This window comes from Dioscorea cayenensis, chromosome 20 (assembly GCF_009730915.1).
Source record: "Dioscorea cayenensis subsp. rotundata cultivar TDr96_F1 chromosome 20, TDr96_F1_v2_PseudoChromosome.rev07_lg8_w22 25.fasta, whole genome shotgun sequence".
In the NCBI taxonomy this organism is placed as follows: Eukaryota; Viridiplantae; Streptophyta; class Magnoliopsida; order Dioscoreales; family Dioscoreaceae; genus Dioscorea; species Dioscorea cayenensis.
Window position 1 is genome coordinate 25,580,273 of NC_052490.1, and position 16,734 is coordinate 25,597,006.

General features: G+C 34.2%; 1 protein-coding gene across 2 annotated transcripts; it reads right to left on the bottom strand.

Annotated features, from left to right (window-relative positions):
- Positions 1-1,017: 1,017 nt before the first annotated feature.
- Positions 1,018-11,780, bottom strand: LOC120251538 (histone deacetylase 6). 2 transcript variants are annotated; one of them, XM_039260089.1, is made up of 6 exons: positions 11,109-11,780; positions 9,846-10,286; positions 9,607-9,749; positions 8,717-8,807; positions 8,480-8,620; positions 1,018-1,451 (listed from the first exon to the last, which is right to left on the bottom strand). In XM_039260089.1, exons 1-6 carry the CDS (start codon positions 11,700-11,702, stop codon positions 1,431-1,433), a joined length of 1,431 nt encoding a protein of 476 aa, XP_039116023.1. In that variant the 5' UTR covers positions 11,703-11,780; the 3' UTR covers positions 1,018-1,430. The 2 variants fall into 2 exon arrangements, with proteins under 2 accessions (XP_039116023.1, XP_039116024.1); XM_039260090.1 differs by having other exon boundaries at positions 1,018-1,448; positions 11,109-11,778.
- Between the last annotated feature and the right edge of the window lie 4,954 nt (positions 11,781-16,734).

The window sequence follows — 16,734 nt, forward strand, 5'->3', positions numbered from 1 at the left end:
TTTCAAAATTTTATATACAAGGGTATTTTGGTAAATTTGACATATTACTGAGGTGATTACCATAACTAACCAAACATAGTAATGACAGATTACGAGTAATATAAAGTTTTCAACCAAACGTAGTAATCACATATTACCACAACAATCCCTCCGGTTTTTTTGTCCCATTTTAGAGATTTTGATTGGCCCTTTTTACTTGTCCACGTAGAAAATTTGTGAAACATTAAATATTATTTTTTTTATATTTTACCTTTTATATTTAATATACTTTTACAACTTCCAATAAATCATATTCAACTACACATTTTTTTTAACATATTTTAAATAAATATAATCTTGAAAAGTTATTAAAATTTTATAAACTTTAGATTACCAACTAAGTTTTAACAAATTTATTAATCTATGTAATTTAGCTAAAATACACAAGTAAAAAAAACACTAGAAAGAGTACATTATAAGAAATCTAAAAAACACAACATTCAATTGGCAAAAATGGCACTTCAAAAACAAATTGTGGGTAAAATAACATATTACCAGGTTTAAATGCATTTCCCTGAATTAAATCAGTGAATAATTTATCTCCTATATTTAACACTAAAATCATTTTATAGATGCTTCATCCAATTCAGCATAATTCTGAATCTATACCAAACTTCAAACATAGAAGAACTCCAAATTCCAGAAATCAAGCATAACCCACTAATTAAAATTAATAAATAAATATAACAAATAATACATGTTGACATTGGTAAACTGGTCACTGAAAAACAAGTATTTCTGCCAATCTCTCCACCTGCACAATCACTAGTAGTTGATCACAAACAATAATTTTCATCCTCCGAATCTGTGATTCAATAAATCAATTCAATAATGACGAACATTCAAATAAATCAAACAGGATAAGACTGTCTTTCACATTACAAACAAATAGTTGGATCTTTTCTTTGGTGTAAAGTATAGACCAAACCTGCTCTTAATCATCAACACATTAATTACAATACAAGCATGGCCAAAAGATGAGAAATTATTTCATGTTAAACCTGACATTTCAGGAGAACCATTCTTTGTAAAATATGAAAAGGTGCACACAACTTTGATTTTGTGTTCTGATTAGGAAACATAATTACATTTACCTAACAAATAATACAGCTGATATCCACAGAAGATTTAAAATGATAGAGCTACATAATTAAATTGACCGATAAAAGATTTGGATCAAGTACTAGCATATAACCTACACCTTCCAAACATGTATCATTTACACAAGTTCAGAATATATTAGTAAATCAAAATCCACATCATGATATCGGTAATCTGTGCAAGCTTGACAGCATGTCCCTTTGCCGAAAAGATCAAAAATAGCTACTTGGTTGAGCACAAAATTTAAACTTGACGTGATCCTTGAAAGATGTTAGTCTGGTAAGGTGCATCTAAGTATCATTGTGGTTCTGCTTCAATCAAAGAACAAGTCTTAGTAACAAAAACTATCAGAAAAATTCAGACAGTAAATAATGTTTGTGTTTGCAAAGTATCACCACATTGCTCTTAAGTTAATAATGGAAAACAGGATTTATTTCATGCAAAATATATATATATATATATATATATATAATATATATATTGAAAAATTTATAAACCTCAAAGCGAAAAAATGTTCAATGCATAACGTGGAAAATTCTCACCATACCGTAAGTGCATTGCACCAAAGCTGTTGAATGTATGACATGATAATTCACGTTACTAACATACAGACGCAGGTTTAAAGTATCCAAGTATCACAGGGTATTCAGTGTTTGAATCACATTGTTTTTTGAAGGATGGTGAACATTATAGTAAAAATGTCTTTAGAGTAATAGAGAACATAGGAGAAGAGATTTAAATCATATTAAAATTGAAATTAACGTAAAATTGACTCATCTGCCTACATGACCATGTGGAAGTATTAATCTCAAGACATGCATATATATAGCATTGGATATTTTCTCTCCAATTCAATTTATGATGATTTAATACACTCCCTTGTGTCATACAATCACAGTTACAACTTACAACTGAAATTAGACTCCAAATCATAAAACTGGCAAGAGGTAGACCAACGACAATTAATGCCCTGCACTTACTGATCAAACATAGTGTCTAAAGATCTAGCATCTCAAACATCTAGTGACTTTCTACTTTCCAAATTAGGAATTGTTGGGTAATTTTTATTGTTTAATAAGAATGCATATGATTTTATATATTTAATTTTCAACTTTTCATTCGCTTATTTGTTAGCTATTAACTTATTTTCTGTACATATAGTGCATTGCCAAGTTATTTGTTTTATTATTATTCAAAATTTGTATACATGGAAATCACATATGAACCATGTTACATTCCCAGGCATCCATCTAAGGAACCAAACAACTCAATGTAACATTCCTATAAATATTCTAATGTGAACCAATTAAATCAATGCAATATATTCACCAAATTGATCCCCATCTTTTAATTCCTATGAATGTGAATCCATAGTGGAATGTTGCATTCCACAAACCAAATCTGACTTTAAGATAAGCATATTGCTCCACATAATATTTACCAATATCTTCATTATTGAGAATTTCCTTCGCCTGTAGTGCATCAGAAAAACTAGTGGTTCATTGCATTTAAAAAAAAAAAAAAAGATTTGTGACTCCAAAGTGCAGAAAGTGTCCAAAAGTTCTAGAACACCAACTTCATGGATGTAGGCATTTCAGTATTTACAGCATAGACAATGGAGGCCCTCAAATTTCTTAATTCTTAAAAGTGCAGTATAAAAGAGGGTTATTCTTTTCTAAGAAAAATCCATTTCAAGGGCATTATGAATAATACATCTTCATAGCTTGTGTTGTTTTTACCATTGGTATGTGTCCATGGTTGTATTTAGGCATAAGCAAGTTCTTCGAAATTAAAGAGTGTGCCTTTTTACAAAAAAGGAAATCACCAAAGCATGCCAACAATTTTGGCTATGGAAAAATCTATTTCAAGGGCATTATGCATAATACATCTTCATAGCTTGTGTTGTTTTTACCATTGCTATGTGTCCATGGTTGTATTAAGGCATAAGCAAGTTCTTCGAAATTAAAGAGTGTCTTTTTACAAAAACGAAAATCACCAAAGCATGCCAACAATTTTGGCTTTGGAATCCGAACAATAGCTAGTAAAGCTCGGGCCGCCAACATTGAACATTACCTGTGAACCAGACACAAGCTAAAAGGGTTTGGAATGAACATAGATAGGCTTTAGTAAAATAGGTAACCCCTTGATTGGCACAAAGAGTTAATACTACATTGCACATTAGCCTGATTTAAAATGGAATATTATGTGCTTAAAATAAATAACATGGGTACATGTCCAACAAGTTGGGTTAATGGATGAGCACATTACAGTAGACCATATCCGTATTATACTAAATATCTCACTTAAGTTACGCAAGACTTTCAAAGCAACCTTATTAGGCTTGGGTCATGAACCCATTACACAAGTCCCATTTGACAGCTTCAGCCCAAGTTAAGTAAGGCCAGCTATGCATCTACCCTGCTTTGCCTTTTAATTTATCATTTGTTTAAGCGCAGGGTGGACGAAAAAAGCTTTAATCTCCAAAACAAATATGGGTGGGATTACAATGACTAAAACTCATAAATTGATTAAAAAATCCAAAACAGAACCCACTATCAAGGCTGCAAATCAACACAGAGTAATAAGCTTTCCTTTCCGACCAATTTTAACAACCAGCACAATGCTCTTAAAAGTTAGGAGAGCAATGGCAAAAGGTCAAAAGAAAATAGACTCAAAAATAGTGGCAAAATCAAAGAAAATAATAGAAAACACCAAACGTTACTGTCACTCATCAATGGTACCTGGTCCTTTTTCTAGACTTACGAGAAATACAAAACATAACAACTTCCTAACAGAGAGATACGCCTAATTAAAGTAACACAATAAGTCTTAATCTACATAGATACTGATCTAAAATAATAATCCGTAACTGTTGAACATATATAAGATGGCAATCGGTGAGAAAGATCATATGTCCTACTTCAAATTTGAGATAATCTTATTGCTCCAAATGAGATGAAGCAATATTTTCTCATGTAATATATTATGACACACTAGACCTTCACCCTTCTAATATGTGTTGGAGAAGAAAATTTATATTATAAACAATAAAGCAAGGGCTAGTGCATGCCGTCTAGTGAAGAAACATATGAAAATGCCAGAGAAAAGATTGATTACAAAGTTTATATAAATTTACAGCTAATTAGCTAATTAGTTAAATATTTTATTGCAATTTGCCATAATTATGTTAATTCTTATTTCATGTAATCCTGAATCACATAATCAGTCCATTAATCGTGCTCATGTTACTTTAATTAAAGTTAGTTTTGCCTTTATCTAACACAAAATCACAATCACAAAAGTTTTCCCATTGGATTAAATTACCCAAGTAAATCTTTTTATAATTTACGATCGATTATGCAATACATTATCAAATGAACATCAATGATAAATGATCGCTCAAATAAAATGCCTTTAGACAAACCAACTTCAACGAAGTTTAATGAAATCAAATTTACTTTCATCCATTTTAAATGAAGCATTAAGCCTATTTGAGCAAATTACTGTTCAGACTAATTATCCAAATTGTGTAACTGATCTACAATGGTCATACAAGTGGCCGATTAACCTCGGAAAATTCTATCATAATCTAGTAAAAGAACATTTAATACATGTGTAATCAGAACATTCTTAGTCAAACTGACCTCAACTTAAATAGGCCTAATTTAGCGTGACAGACTATATGCCTCTGTGTTGATTTGCAGCCTTGATAGTGGGTTCTGTAACCCACTATCAATTATGAGAATCTGAGTTGCAGCTTTGCTGCAGTCTATAGCAACACAAGTCAGTGAGTCAATGTCAGCATTTGAAGGTTCCAAAATGGTTAAGCTTAAACATAGGCTAACACTTGAAAACAAAAGGCAATTCCAGCTTCCAAAACAAGATTTATGTCTTTCTATATTTTTAGTGGAGCAAGCAATAAGAGTTGCACTATATTGGGTTGCCTTGAAGCTTTATTACTCCTTTAGGAAGGATGAACTATTGGGGCACAATTCCATTTGCGCAACAGAACAAGTAGCATGATATAAATGTAAGAGAAATCAAGACACTTGGAGTGTTTAACTGCACAATAACTCGGGATAAAAAAATCCTCCTACCAAACACCTACTAAGGAATAAATTGCAATAGGAATTACATTTTTTTTAACAAAAACTTGAATATATAAAAAGAATCATTAATTAATATTAGATTTTACTAAACATAAAACTTTAATTGGAATAATAAAAATTTAATTACAAAATATTTATTTTAGTAAACATTAGTCAGGCCAAAGGTTGATCAACTTGGTCTAAAAGTTTCCTACCAAAACGAATTCGAACTTTAAAAACCAAACCTAATTTGCTCCAACTTATTCCAACTCAACCCAACACAATTAAAAGGTAATTGAAACAAGATAAGGGAAATAAGGAAGTGGAGTCTGAAAGAAGTGATATCAACCAAGGAAGGGTCTGCTATAGATATGTGAAGAAATGACATGGATAGTTTTTTTTTTTTCACTTTGTCATCAATAGTTATAGGGAAGGGTACAATATTAAAAGAACAAGAGACTGCATCCTACTATGCAAAGGGCCTGTTTGTATTGCCTTATAATTAATTTAAATTATGCATGAGGCCACAAGATGTGAATTAAACTGGTCAAACTAGTCTTGCATTTTCAACTACTTCTATTCAAACTTCTATAGACTAACTTAAGTTTTACAATAAATTTATCCCTAGGTTGTGCAGCAGAACTCACATTAACTCATAATTCATAACTTTACCATGTGTTGATATTAATTTCAGTTAGTCAAGTAGATCCAATCAATTTATTATCCAGTAATTAAAGAAAAACATGATTTAATGCAAAGAAAACTTTGCTTTCTAAAATAAAATATCTACTTTGATTCCCCCAAAATGGGTCACTATTACAGTCATCAAAATGAAAGGACTTGACAACACATGATGAGGTCTTACACATTACTAAAGTAGGTTATTAAGAGAAAAAGAAAATAAAAGAAATGGATCATACAAAGACAAAAAAGAAAAAAAAAAAAAGTGATATTGGAAATGTATTGAAGAGTCAAATTAAAATATGGTGAAATGTATGCACCACCATAAGGCCAGTGGCCTTAAAGACCAAAAATTAGCAAGTTTTGTTCATGATATAACAGTAAAAAAATGAGTTTGTTGCTTAGATGCCCTTGCAAAAATGGAAACTTGCTTATATGAACATGTGAAAATGATATTTGCTTATATACCCCTAAAATCTTTGTTATTTGCTTATATAATATATACCACTCAAACCGAAAGTCAACTAAAAATTTTAATAAAAAATTAATTATTTTGTATGCTCTCTTCATTCATTTTGGGAAGTATATAAGCAAATAAAAACATTTTGTAGAGATATATAAGCACATATGATTTTTATGAGGGAAAATTAACAAATATTCACTACTTTTACAAGGGGCCTGCAAACAATTTTCTCTATCCATTTAAGCACTAACCATTTCTAGTACCACATTACTATCCATGCCTTAGGGGATATTTGGATAGAGGATTGAGGGGTGGATTAAGTCCCTTAATCATAAACATTTTGCCAAACATCCATTGAAAGGCATAATCCACTCTTGGTGGAAAAAAGAAGCTTAATCCAGATTAAGCTACTTCTACCGCGCCCTAGGAATAGCTTAATCCAAATTAAGGGGTATAGAGAAAATTATCCTTTTGCCTTCTCACATCTCATGTGCATTCTCTTTTTCTTTCTCTTTCTCTTTTTCTTTTTTTCTATTTTCTCTTCTCCATCATCCACAACCAAAAGTAGGACCTCGTTATCATTCCTCTTGCGCCCATTTCTTCTAACTCTTTTGTGTTCCATAGCTTGTGAGTTTCTTGGATATTTGCCCATTCATTCCATTATTTTGTGATTTTTTGGATATTTTCTATTATTTATAGTTGTTAGTTAATGAGTTTATGCTGAATCGCTGATGCTAATATAATGATAATGACACTCATAACTATAATTAGTTTTGGCATCAACGTATATCATTCATGTGAAATATAGGGTAAAACGTCAAATTTGAAGAAAAAAATCCCCTTAATCCCTACCTCACTCTTCTCCCAAACACCCATTTCTCATTCCTTCTTTTCCCTTCTTTCCATTTAGAACACCAAAAGAAATAAAGAAAGGGATAAAGGCCTTTCGGTGCCTTAATCACATCCATCCTTATTTCCCATTCAAACCCCTCAAGATTTTAACAAATCCATCACTAGGGCTTCAATAAATAAAAACTTAAAACAAATTTTAGATTCCTATTCAGATTAAAAATCACAAGGTTTAGAATAAATTCAGATCAAACAAGGTCATGTTGTATCAAAATCAAAATCAGAATCAAGCTGAATGCAAACTGAATGTTCAATTACACAATGTGATTGTACCAATGTGATCACAGTCAAGAAAAAAAGGTCAAAATATCGGGTCATTTTGCAAATAACACCTTCACATCTATATGAATTGATAAAATATTCTCTACAGGCGAAAAGTATTAAACCATATCGTGGCAAAGTAACAATTTTACATCTATATATCTCCCTTATAGTAGGAAATAATTGAGGATTAATTCTGCTGTTTAGCTTATATGTTAGTTTAACGCCATTTAGTTAAATTAAATACTTGCTGTAACCAATATTTTCATAAAAAGGGTAAAGCATCAAATGTTTTAAAATAGCAAGATACAGCATACTTGTAAACATTTTGAAAGAAAGAAATGTGAAGAGAGAAAATCTCAGCATGTTACTTTCATAGAAGTCAGAAACTAGTGAAGTTCTATCAACCAGGAAATGTCCCAGATATTTGTGGTTTAGATTTGTTTTTAATGACCCACTTCAAGAGGGGATTGGGTTTGGGCAAATGGATTTAGGAGGAATAGTTTCCTTTTTCAGGAAAGCAATTCAAAAGAGGGAATACAAGACAAGAAGAAATGAATACCATTTCCTGAGCTTTATTTTCTAAAACAAAATGGCCCCCGCTTTCTTCATATTTTCCATATTTTTCAGAAAGTTGCTATTCTGTAAATTTGTTTCAATAGCACGGTAGATGAAAATGACCAACTAAAAGTAAAGCCATAGCAAGGATGAAAGAAAAAGTTCAATTTCTATTTGAATAGAGGTATTTTTTTCAAACCATAGGCTGCAGTGATTAGTAAGATAATTAGCATTAACAGTCAAGGAAATACTGTTACAACACCTTTAAATTGCAGAAATCCTACAAGAAACTACTGTGGATTTTATCGTTAGATTTGAAAATAAATCAGGCATGGAGCACATAATGGAAAAAAATCTAGTTAAGGTATTAGATAGTCACCGGTATCTCAGAATCAGCCAAAGAATCACTTTCCATGTTTGAGTCTTCATTTTGAGACTTCTGGTCCTCTTCAGGGTCTGAATCATAACATCCACCATTCCATATTCGAGGAGCTGGGCGGCAATCCATAGCTTCATCTTCCTGTATTGTATGATTCACTTATTAAAATACAAATTGATAGCATCCAAGTATATGCAAAACATGTTTGGAGATTATTTAATCATAGTAGTGAACCACCTCCTCTGGAGGATCTGTAGCTGGTGGCCTTTCCTGAAACTGCACACTAGGAGCATGCTCAATTTTCGAAAGGTGTTCCAAGAGTGCATTCCTAAAGCAAAGAAAAAAAATATATGGGTTGTAAATCTTTTGTAGCAACCTTTGATGATTTACGTAAAAAAAACACAGAATGAGTTAAATAGAAGAAGATTTTATTATCTTGCCTATTCAATTGTCATGTTTCTGTTTAAGAATAATCATGTGCTAGTACACATACCAAAGCAAAATCGTTTACTAATACAATAAAAGATACAACACAGCTTCCATCTGTCTAGTCAATCAAAATAAAAACAAAAAAAAGTAAAATTAAGGAAAAAAAATCAAAAACTAAATAACAAGAATAGAGTCTATGCATTTTTATTTCTTTAAAAAGCAGTTCATGAATTTGTACCTTGTCTGGAAAATGGCATATATTACCATTAAATAATGAAATAGATATCCTTATCACTAGTTTCAAAAGAGGATACAGCTCAATATTAGACTAAACAGGCTTCAAATAATCAATAAATGATGCAGGAAAACCACAGCACGTTCAGAATAGAAAGACTGTGATAATCTTGCCGGCTATAAAGACTATCCATAACTAAAAATGAGAACAGTCACATGCAAATATTATGATCTCAATTAACTAATATTCCACATAAAAAATCACTAGTTCAAGAACAGTAAAAGAATCAAATCAATATTAATTGTGCGAGCATAAATTGAATGCCTGTGCTTTGTCACAGACAAATGGAAGAAAGAAAGTTTTATTGCATGAAAATTAACATCTCCACACATTTGAAGTCTATATACATCTATGATTTGCCTGTAAATAGGACACAATTAGTTGCACACAAACAAACAGATACCTGATTTTCTCTAGATCTTTTATAGAGTTTTGATTCTCCATGTTCTTTGGTTCAATATGAAGGGTATAATCAGGACCAAAATATTCATAATATTCATTGTAGGGTAACTTATTCTCAGGCTCTACTCCAACTGCAACAGCTGTCTGCATCAACATACCAAACTATAAGGTCAAATTCCATGAAAACAATGGCAGTTTAATAACATAGGATACAGATTGTCATGATAGATGTCGTAGGACCTCATAGCACCAGCAACGGGCAACATTCCTAATCGTATAACCTCCACCACCCAATACCATGAGAGGTACATTGAAAGATCTTAGGAAACGGAGACAATCAGCATGCCCCCTTACGGACAAGTTGAAGCAACCTAGCCTATCTCCAGATAGCGAATCTGCACCACATTGAAGAACAACTGCATTCGGTTGGTAAACTTCCATAACTTTCTGAATGATAGGCCTGAACAGTCCCCGAAAACTATCATCATCCATGCCGTCATTCAAAGGTACATTCAGAGCATAGTACTTCCCTTGCCCATAACCAGTATCTTTTATGTGACCACTTCCGGGGAAGAAGTCCCCAAACTTATGGAAGGAAACAGTCATTACTCTGTTAGTTGTATAGAAAGCCTCTTCAACTCCATCTCCATGGTGGATATCAATATCCACATACAGCACCCGCTGCCATGAATTAAATAAAGCTGAAATTAGTAAGCAAAATAAATAAAATGAATGTTAACAAATGATTTGAGAGGACCCACTTGAATTAAATCTACATCCATATTACTGCCACCAAAACCTAAGTAGTTTAATATATAAGGCCACCTGAGGAGGAGAAAGTTGAGAAAAAACCACAAGAAATAACAGCTTTATGACCAGTACCAACCAGTGCATAGTAAAAAACTTAAATTTGTTTCCTGAATTCCCAAGGGTAAAACATGCAGCAAAGAGAGGCTTCCTCAAAAAACACACAACACAATTGGTTCGTAAACCACTTGCTGAATTACTAAGTTGAAAACCACAACCAAGCAATGCAATAATTTCCTCATGTTAGTTAAGAGATTAGACAAATAGGAGCACAAATCAAAAATATCTTTACAATGAAGAGAAGAAGGGAAGCCTCTGTTCCATAAGGGAAAAAAACCACCTTGCCAATTAACATAGAGTAGAGCAAAACAAAAAGAAAAAAAAAATCACACCACATGGCACATACTTTTAACAAGAGCAGTCAACTATCCACTGAAATGAAATAATTGCATACAAAGCACTGAAAATATTGAAAAGCAGAACATTGGTGGATACATAGAACTTTTTTCTGTCAGAACAATACGACATGTAATGAACATGAGCAATATGCCTGATTACTTTTAACATTTTGTTATGAGCATCTCAGCCAAATTCCTAGCAATCAATATGAAAAGCTACTAACAAAATTGAATCTTGATGAAAAAAGCCCAGAACTTGCAACCATAGAATTATCAAAGAGAATGAATGAGAGTTTACCTGGTGGTACTTAAGGAGTTCAAGGATTCCAAGCACAATATCATTGACATAGCAAAATCCAGAGGCCTCGCCTTTCTTGGCATGGTGAAGGCCGCCAGCCCAATTGATGGCAATATCAGCATCCCCGCGATTGAGCTTTACGGCAGCACCAAGGGAACCGCCAGCAGAGGCTTGGCAGAACTCGAAGAGACCATCGAACACAGGGCAGTCCTCGCCAACATTGAACCGGCGAAACTGCCTGGCAGAGGATCCAGCGGCGGAGGAAGAAGTCGAGTCCTGGGCAGAGCCGGGGGCAGAAGAGGAGAGAGCAGCGACGGTCTCAGGGGAGACAGAGGAGAGGAAGTCAACGTAATCGTTAGAGTGGAAGCGGCGAATGTCAGTGGCGGAGGCGGGGAAGGGGCGAGAGATCTCCATGCGACGGTGGAGGTAGTAGTGGACGACGAGGTTGTGAGCCATGCGGATGCGATGGGGCTTCATGGGGTGGCCTTGGCCGTAGTAGTAATCGCCGATGGTCGGCTCATAGAAGTAACTCACGCGCCGCTTGGTGCCGTCCGGCCCACCGACCAGAGACGCTCCAGAGTTGGGGTTCGCCATCGCCGCCGTGCGCCGAGGAAGACGACGGGCCAGTGTTTAGCCCTAGCACCGATGACTCATCTATTTGTACTAATTTATGCTTTCCATATTGAAATTTTTTATTTTTATTTTTATCTTTCTCCCTTTTTATATGTGTGTCACACTGTCACTTGAGTAAAGGCTGAAAAAAAGGATTTTTAGCGGCCAAACAAATTATTATAAATTATAATAAAATTAGTAAAAAATTTGAACGGCCAAACACTAGTTAAAAGAGTTCAAATAATAGAATTTTTATTAAATAGTTTTTTCTTAAAAAAAAAATTTTTCACCCTATATACTAAAAGTTATAAAATAATATAGGGATTTGTAAAAAAAAACCTCCATCTAAAAATATAATTTTTCTGAACCATATACAAATTTAAAAAACAAAAACTAGGAGATTTATAAAACTACTATATATAAATTTATAAGATAACTAGGAAAAATTTGTAAAAATTATATATATTTAAATATAGAAAACCTAAAGGGGAATTTGTAGAAAAGGATTGAGAGCTATAGCCCCCTCTGGTCCACCCCTGTCTCCACGCTCCTGAGAGTGTATTTTTAGATGAATTAAATTATTTAAAAATTATTTATTGTTATTAGGTAATTATTCAACTTTTATAGTCTATACTAAAACCTACCACTGTCCAATAAAAAATTTATAAACTACTTGTTTGATCACTTCACTTTTTGATGTTTCCTATTTTTGTCACTAAACTACAAAAAATTTCAATTGGGTCACTAACATTAAAGTTTTCTTCCAATTAGGTCACTTACGGCAATGGAGTTATGATGAAGTTGACATGGACTACCACCTCACTTGCCACTTGTTACCCATTGCTGACTTGGCTGGACCCTCTCCCTCATGTTGTTGAAGTGGCGTTCCACATCAGTACTAGCTTTCCACATCATCATCCCTTTCCTTTTCTTTTCATCTTTATACCCAAAGCCTTTTTGTCTTGTAATAGTTAAAAACCCTAGCACCCATCTCTGTTCTTCACCAAAAGTGCCACGCCAAGGAGTGAGAAATAGGGGAAATGATGGTTGAAAAAGTGCCCCGTGTGGGTGCCAAGAGGGTGTGAAAAAGAGACAAGACAATGGGCAAACTAAATGGCTTGGTTGGTTGACAAAGAAATCCCTCGTTGTGCTAGTTTCGTTTGAAGTTATAATTGCTCTGACTGATTTGTAATACAAGTGCTATGATTGATTTGTAATACAAGTGCAAATTGTATGAAAGAAAAAAGTCACATTAACAGGTTTTTAAATAAGGTTTTAGTTTTGCCACATGCAGTACAAAACCTACAAATTTAGATAGTTATGTAAATTTCAATATCATTGTGGAATTGTTATTCGAATAAAGGCTGTAAAAATTACATTAAGATGATATGGGTATAAAACAGGGAATGGTTAAAACATTCAAATTCACACATTAAACACTGTACATATTCACAATAGAAATTCAGATAACTTTAAAATTTACCTGAGACAACACATACACAATGACATTCATATGTGAAACATTGTTAAAAAAATAACACTAGTTTGTCACATTTCATTTATAAAGATGAACACTATATTAACAGTAACACAACAAAACAATTGCAACAACTTGAATAGTGACAAGTCACATTGGTTTCAAGTTGATGAATACAACCAAAATTACAATTGCATTTTTTATTCTAAATTATTAAAAAAGAACTTATATGATGTTTGTACAGCGCAAACAACCTCCCCAGTGGCAATCCTTCTTTTCATGTACACTCTTCGATGTCATTTTCTCTTTATGTTGCTGAGCATTTCTATAATGGTTATACATTTTTCTTTTCCCCTTAGCCACAATTCCAAGTTTTGCTAAATTACCCATATACCTTGATGCCACTTGCCTTGTATGTTGTCTCTATATTTGGCTTAGTGTATTTGCAAGATTGGGTCTAATAACACAACTTTGTTGTATGCCAATAACTTTAGAAAAACTCTACAAAATAGCCCATGAAATTAGCATCACAAATAACATAATTAAGCCAAAAAAAAAAAAAACTTAAAGTAGTGTTACCTCTTGCCTCATCCATATCTGGCATATCACTTTGAGAAGAAAGCCCACCCTGATTTATAGCCTGAGAAGGAACATACAAAACAACCATAAGATAAATTTTTTTTATAATATTATAGTATTATTTTGCCTAGTTGAGAAGTTCATTGTTTTTTTATTTAGAAATTGATAAGTGTTTGTGTGTTAAGAATGCGATGTGTTCTTTCCTTAAGATGAGCATTACTTTTATCAGGTTTAAGCGCTAATACATGTGTATTTGTGTTCTTTTGCACATGTAGGGTTGTAAAGCTAAATACTAAAAAAAGAAGCCAAAAGTAGATCGTGAACGCACTATTTGATGGAATCTTGGAAGGAACAAACGCGAAGACATAAGTGGGGCTCTAAGATATGTGAATGTGTGCCAACCTCCATGTATTCAAGTCATTACAATGAGTTTGAGGGGCTCGAAGGTAGTCACATTTGTGTATCCCGACTTGTGCATTGATAGCAAGATCTTCACTAATGAGGCCTTTGATTGAAGAAGGGCTGCGATCTACGGCATAAACGTGTGCCCGTTTATGTTGCCTCAATGAAAAGTGTAGAACTGGGAGTGTTTTGGCGGAGTACTGTAGCCAATCACTGTAGCAGTTACTGTTTACAGCAGCCCGAAAATCAGGTTTCCAGAGAATCCACACGGGCGTGTGGAAATTCTCCACGCCCGTGTGGAAATTCCATAGGCCCATGTGAAAAATCCACAGGGGCGTGTGGATGCCCGATTCCAGTCCTATTTAAACCGTGGTTCAGCCCGATTTTGGGAGGAATCTTTCACCCTTCTCTCCAACGTTTCTCCATCTTTTGAGAGGCCGTCGGCTAAGGTTTTGAGAGGCTTTTGGCAAGTCTTTAGAGTGGTTTTACAGATTCGACACCGCACTTCGCTTGGAAGAAGTTTATTGGGGGAGCTTTCGTCAGCATCGATTCGGCAAGGTGTGCCCTAGGCCGGACAAGGAGATCTTTGGAGAAGACGAGGCTACTCCACAAGACCATCGACATGACTACCGAGGGGGTTTTTATATGGATTACTTATTTTTACTTTAGATTTCATTATTGATTGTATCTTGTTCCATGGAGAGCTAAACCCCCTAGTGGGTACTTGGATTTTGTAAACCCTAAGATGTTATTATTTTTTTGACCTTTTATTATGCCTTCTTTAATTGATGTTTTTAATTAAGTTTCAATCTTGAATGCTTGTTGAATGATTTCTCCCTTAGAGTGATACTAGGGTTGAGAGTTCATCTTGGTAAACTTTGTAGATGGGTGACACGCCATGAGGATTAGATAAAGCTAGATTGGAGAGGGTTGAGAGGGGTGAGTCGAGAGGTAGCGGAGCGTCCTCTTTCCCCTTTGGTGTGATTTATCCTACCTCCAATTCCTAGAGTTCTTTGCGGTTACAATAGAGTGAAGAATTAAAGGATGAACTCCTTTGGGGCTTAGTTGCGCGAGCAACAGAGTGAAGCGTTGAAGTGACTTTAGTATTTGGAGCTTAATTGTGACTAGAGGTCTTTCGCATGGACCAAAGGGTTAGATCTACACATAGGAATAGGGTTTATCACTTGGAAACCCTAGAACTCCATGCAACTTTTCACAGTGTGAGGTGTTAAGACTGAGCGATTTCTCCGCCGGGACATAGTGTAAAGTTAGTCACTGTTGACCTTAGGTTTGGGACCGTGTGCTTTAGGACTTCCACGACTCATTAAGCATTATTTAGAAATCATAATAGTAGGTCTTGCACTTCAAACATTAGTCCTAAGGGGAGCATTGTCCGAGTACCCCACTTCTATCGATTGTCTTTCCTCTCGCTTACTTGGGTCTCTCGTTCTTGCTTCTCTTGTTTATGCTTACATTACACTTTATCAACACAATCATTATTCATCTTCGCTTGGTTAAGTGGCAATTTTAGTATTTTTATTCCCTACTCCCTGTATATAAGATACCCCACTCACTTGAGATTTATTACTTCGACAAACCCGTGCACTTGAGGGTCACACGCAAGAGGCGTTGTCAAGTTTTTAGCGCCACCTCATAGTCCACCTCATAGTCCTTATAAGTGGTTAGCTTGAGATATTTTGCCTAATTGATCCAATACTCTGAATTAGAAATGAAAAAAATTAGCATCTTATATAACTTCTTGTATTCCCTAACTGGAGTAGTTTAAATTAATGTTTACCTCTTGCCTTGTATCCATCTATATCACTCCTCATCTTGCGGGACAACATGCATTAATCGCCATGACAACCCAAGGAGTGACACCCACACCACTCAACCCTCGAGTTGCAACAAGGCTAACCAAATCCTAGATTTTCACAATCCTAATCACTATTAACAAGAATATATAATATATAAGGAATTGAGAACAACAATAGCACAGAGGATGCATCAACACCAAATCCTGATAATAAAGTTCAAGAAATGTACTGATCGCAAATAACACAAGGTTTTCAAGAAGAAATAGTCAACATACAAATCATGTAAACAGAGTGGCAAATACACTAGTGGATCCATGTCCTTATACAATACAAAATGCTCAAGAAGAAACATACATAAGACTAGAAATAAGAAAGATAGATAGGACAATACTCAGCACTTCACCCCGCCGCAACGCTACTAGAAGCTAAAGCCTGGAATAGAGGGATAGGGTGAGTAACTAAAGTCACTTAGTGAATGGGTTAGCACAATTCTAAAAGAATATCAAAACAAACCAATACATATTTCAATAACCAAGCTTTTTCAATAATACATATAGTCTTGAAACATTTCAACATTTAAAACAGCATAAAAAGGTGGGGTGTGAACCACCATTATTAAAAACCAAAACATAGGTCTTCAAAAATATTATCAAATCCTCAAAACATATCATTATCGATATAACAGTTATTTTTATACATAAGTATCATAATAAGCATAAGCACCAATTTGATCAAAGGA

Bases quoted from the DNA above. Each gene is read 5' to 3' on its own strand.
- LOC120251538 (XM_039260089.1), bottom strand. From the start codon at position 11,702: ATGGCGAACCCCAACTCTGGAGCGTCTCTGGTCGGTGGGCCGGACGGC. The intron at 9,750-9,845 runs GTCCTACGACAT...ATGTTGATGCAG, and splicing joins CCCGTTGCTGGTGCTATGAG to ACAGCTGTTGCAGTTGGAGT. The intron at 8,621-8,716 runs GTGGTTCACTAC...CATACAATACAG, and splicing joins CTACAGATCCTCCAGAGGAG to GAAGATGAAGCTATGGATTG.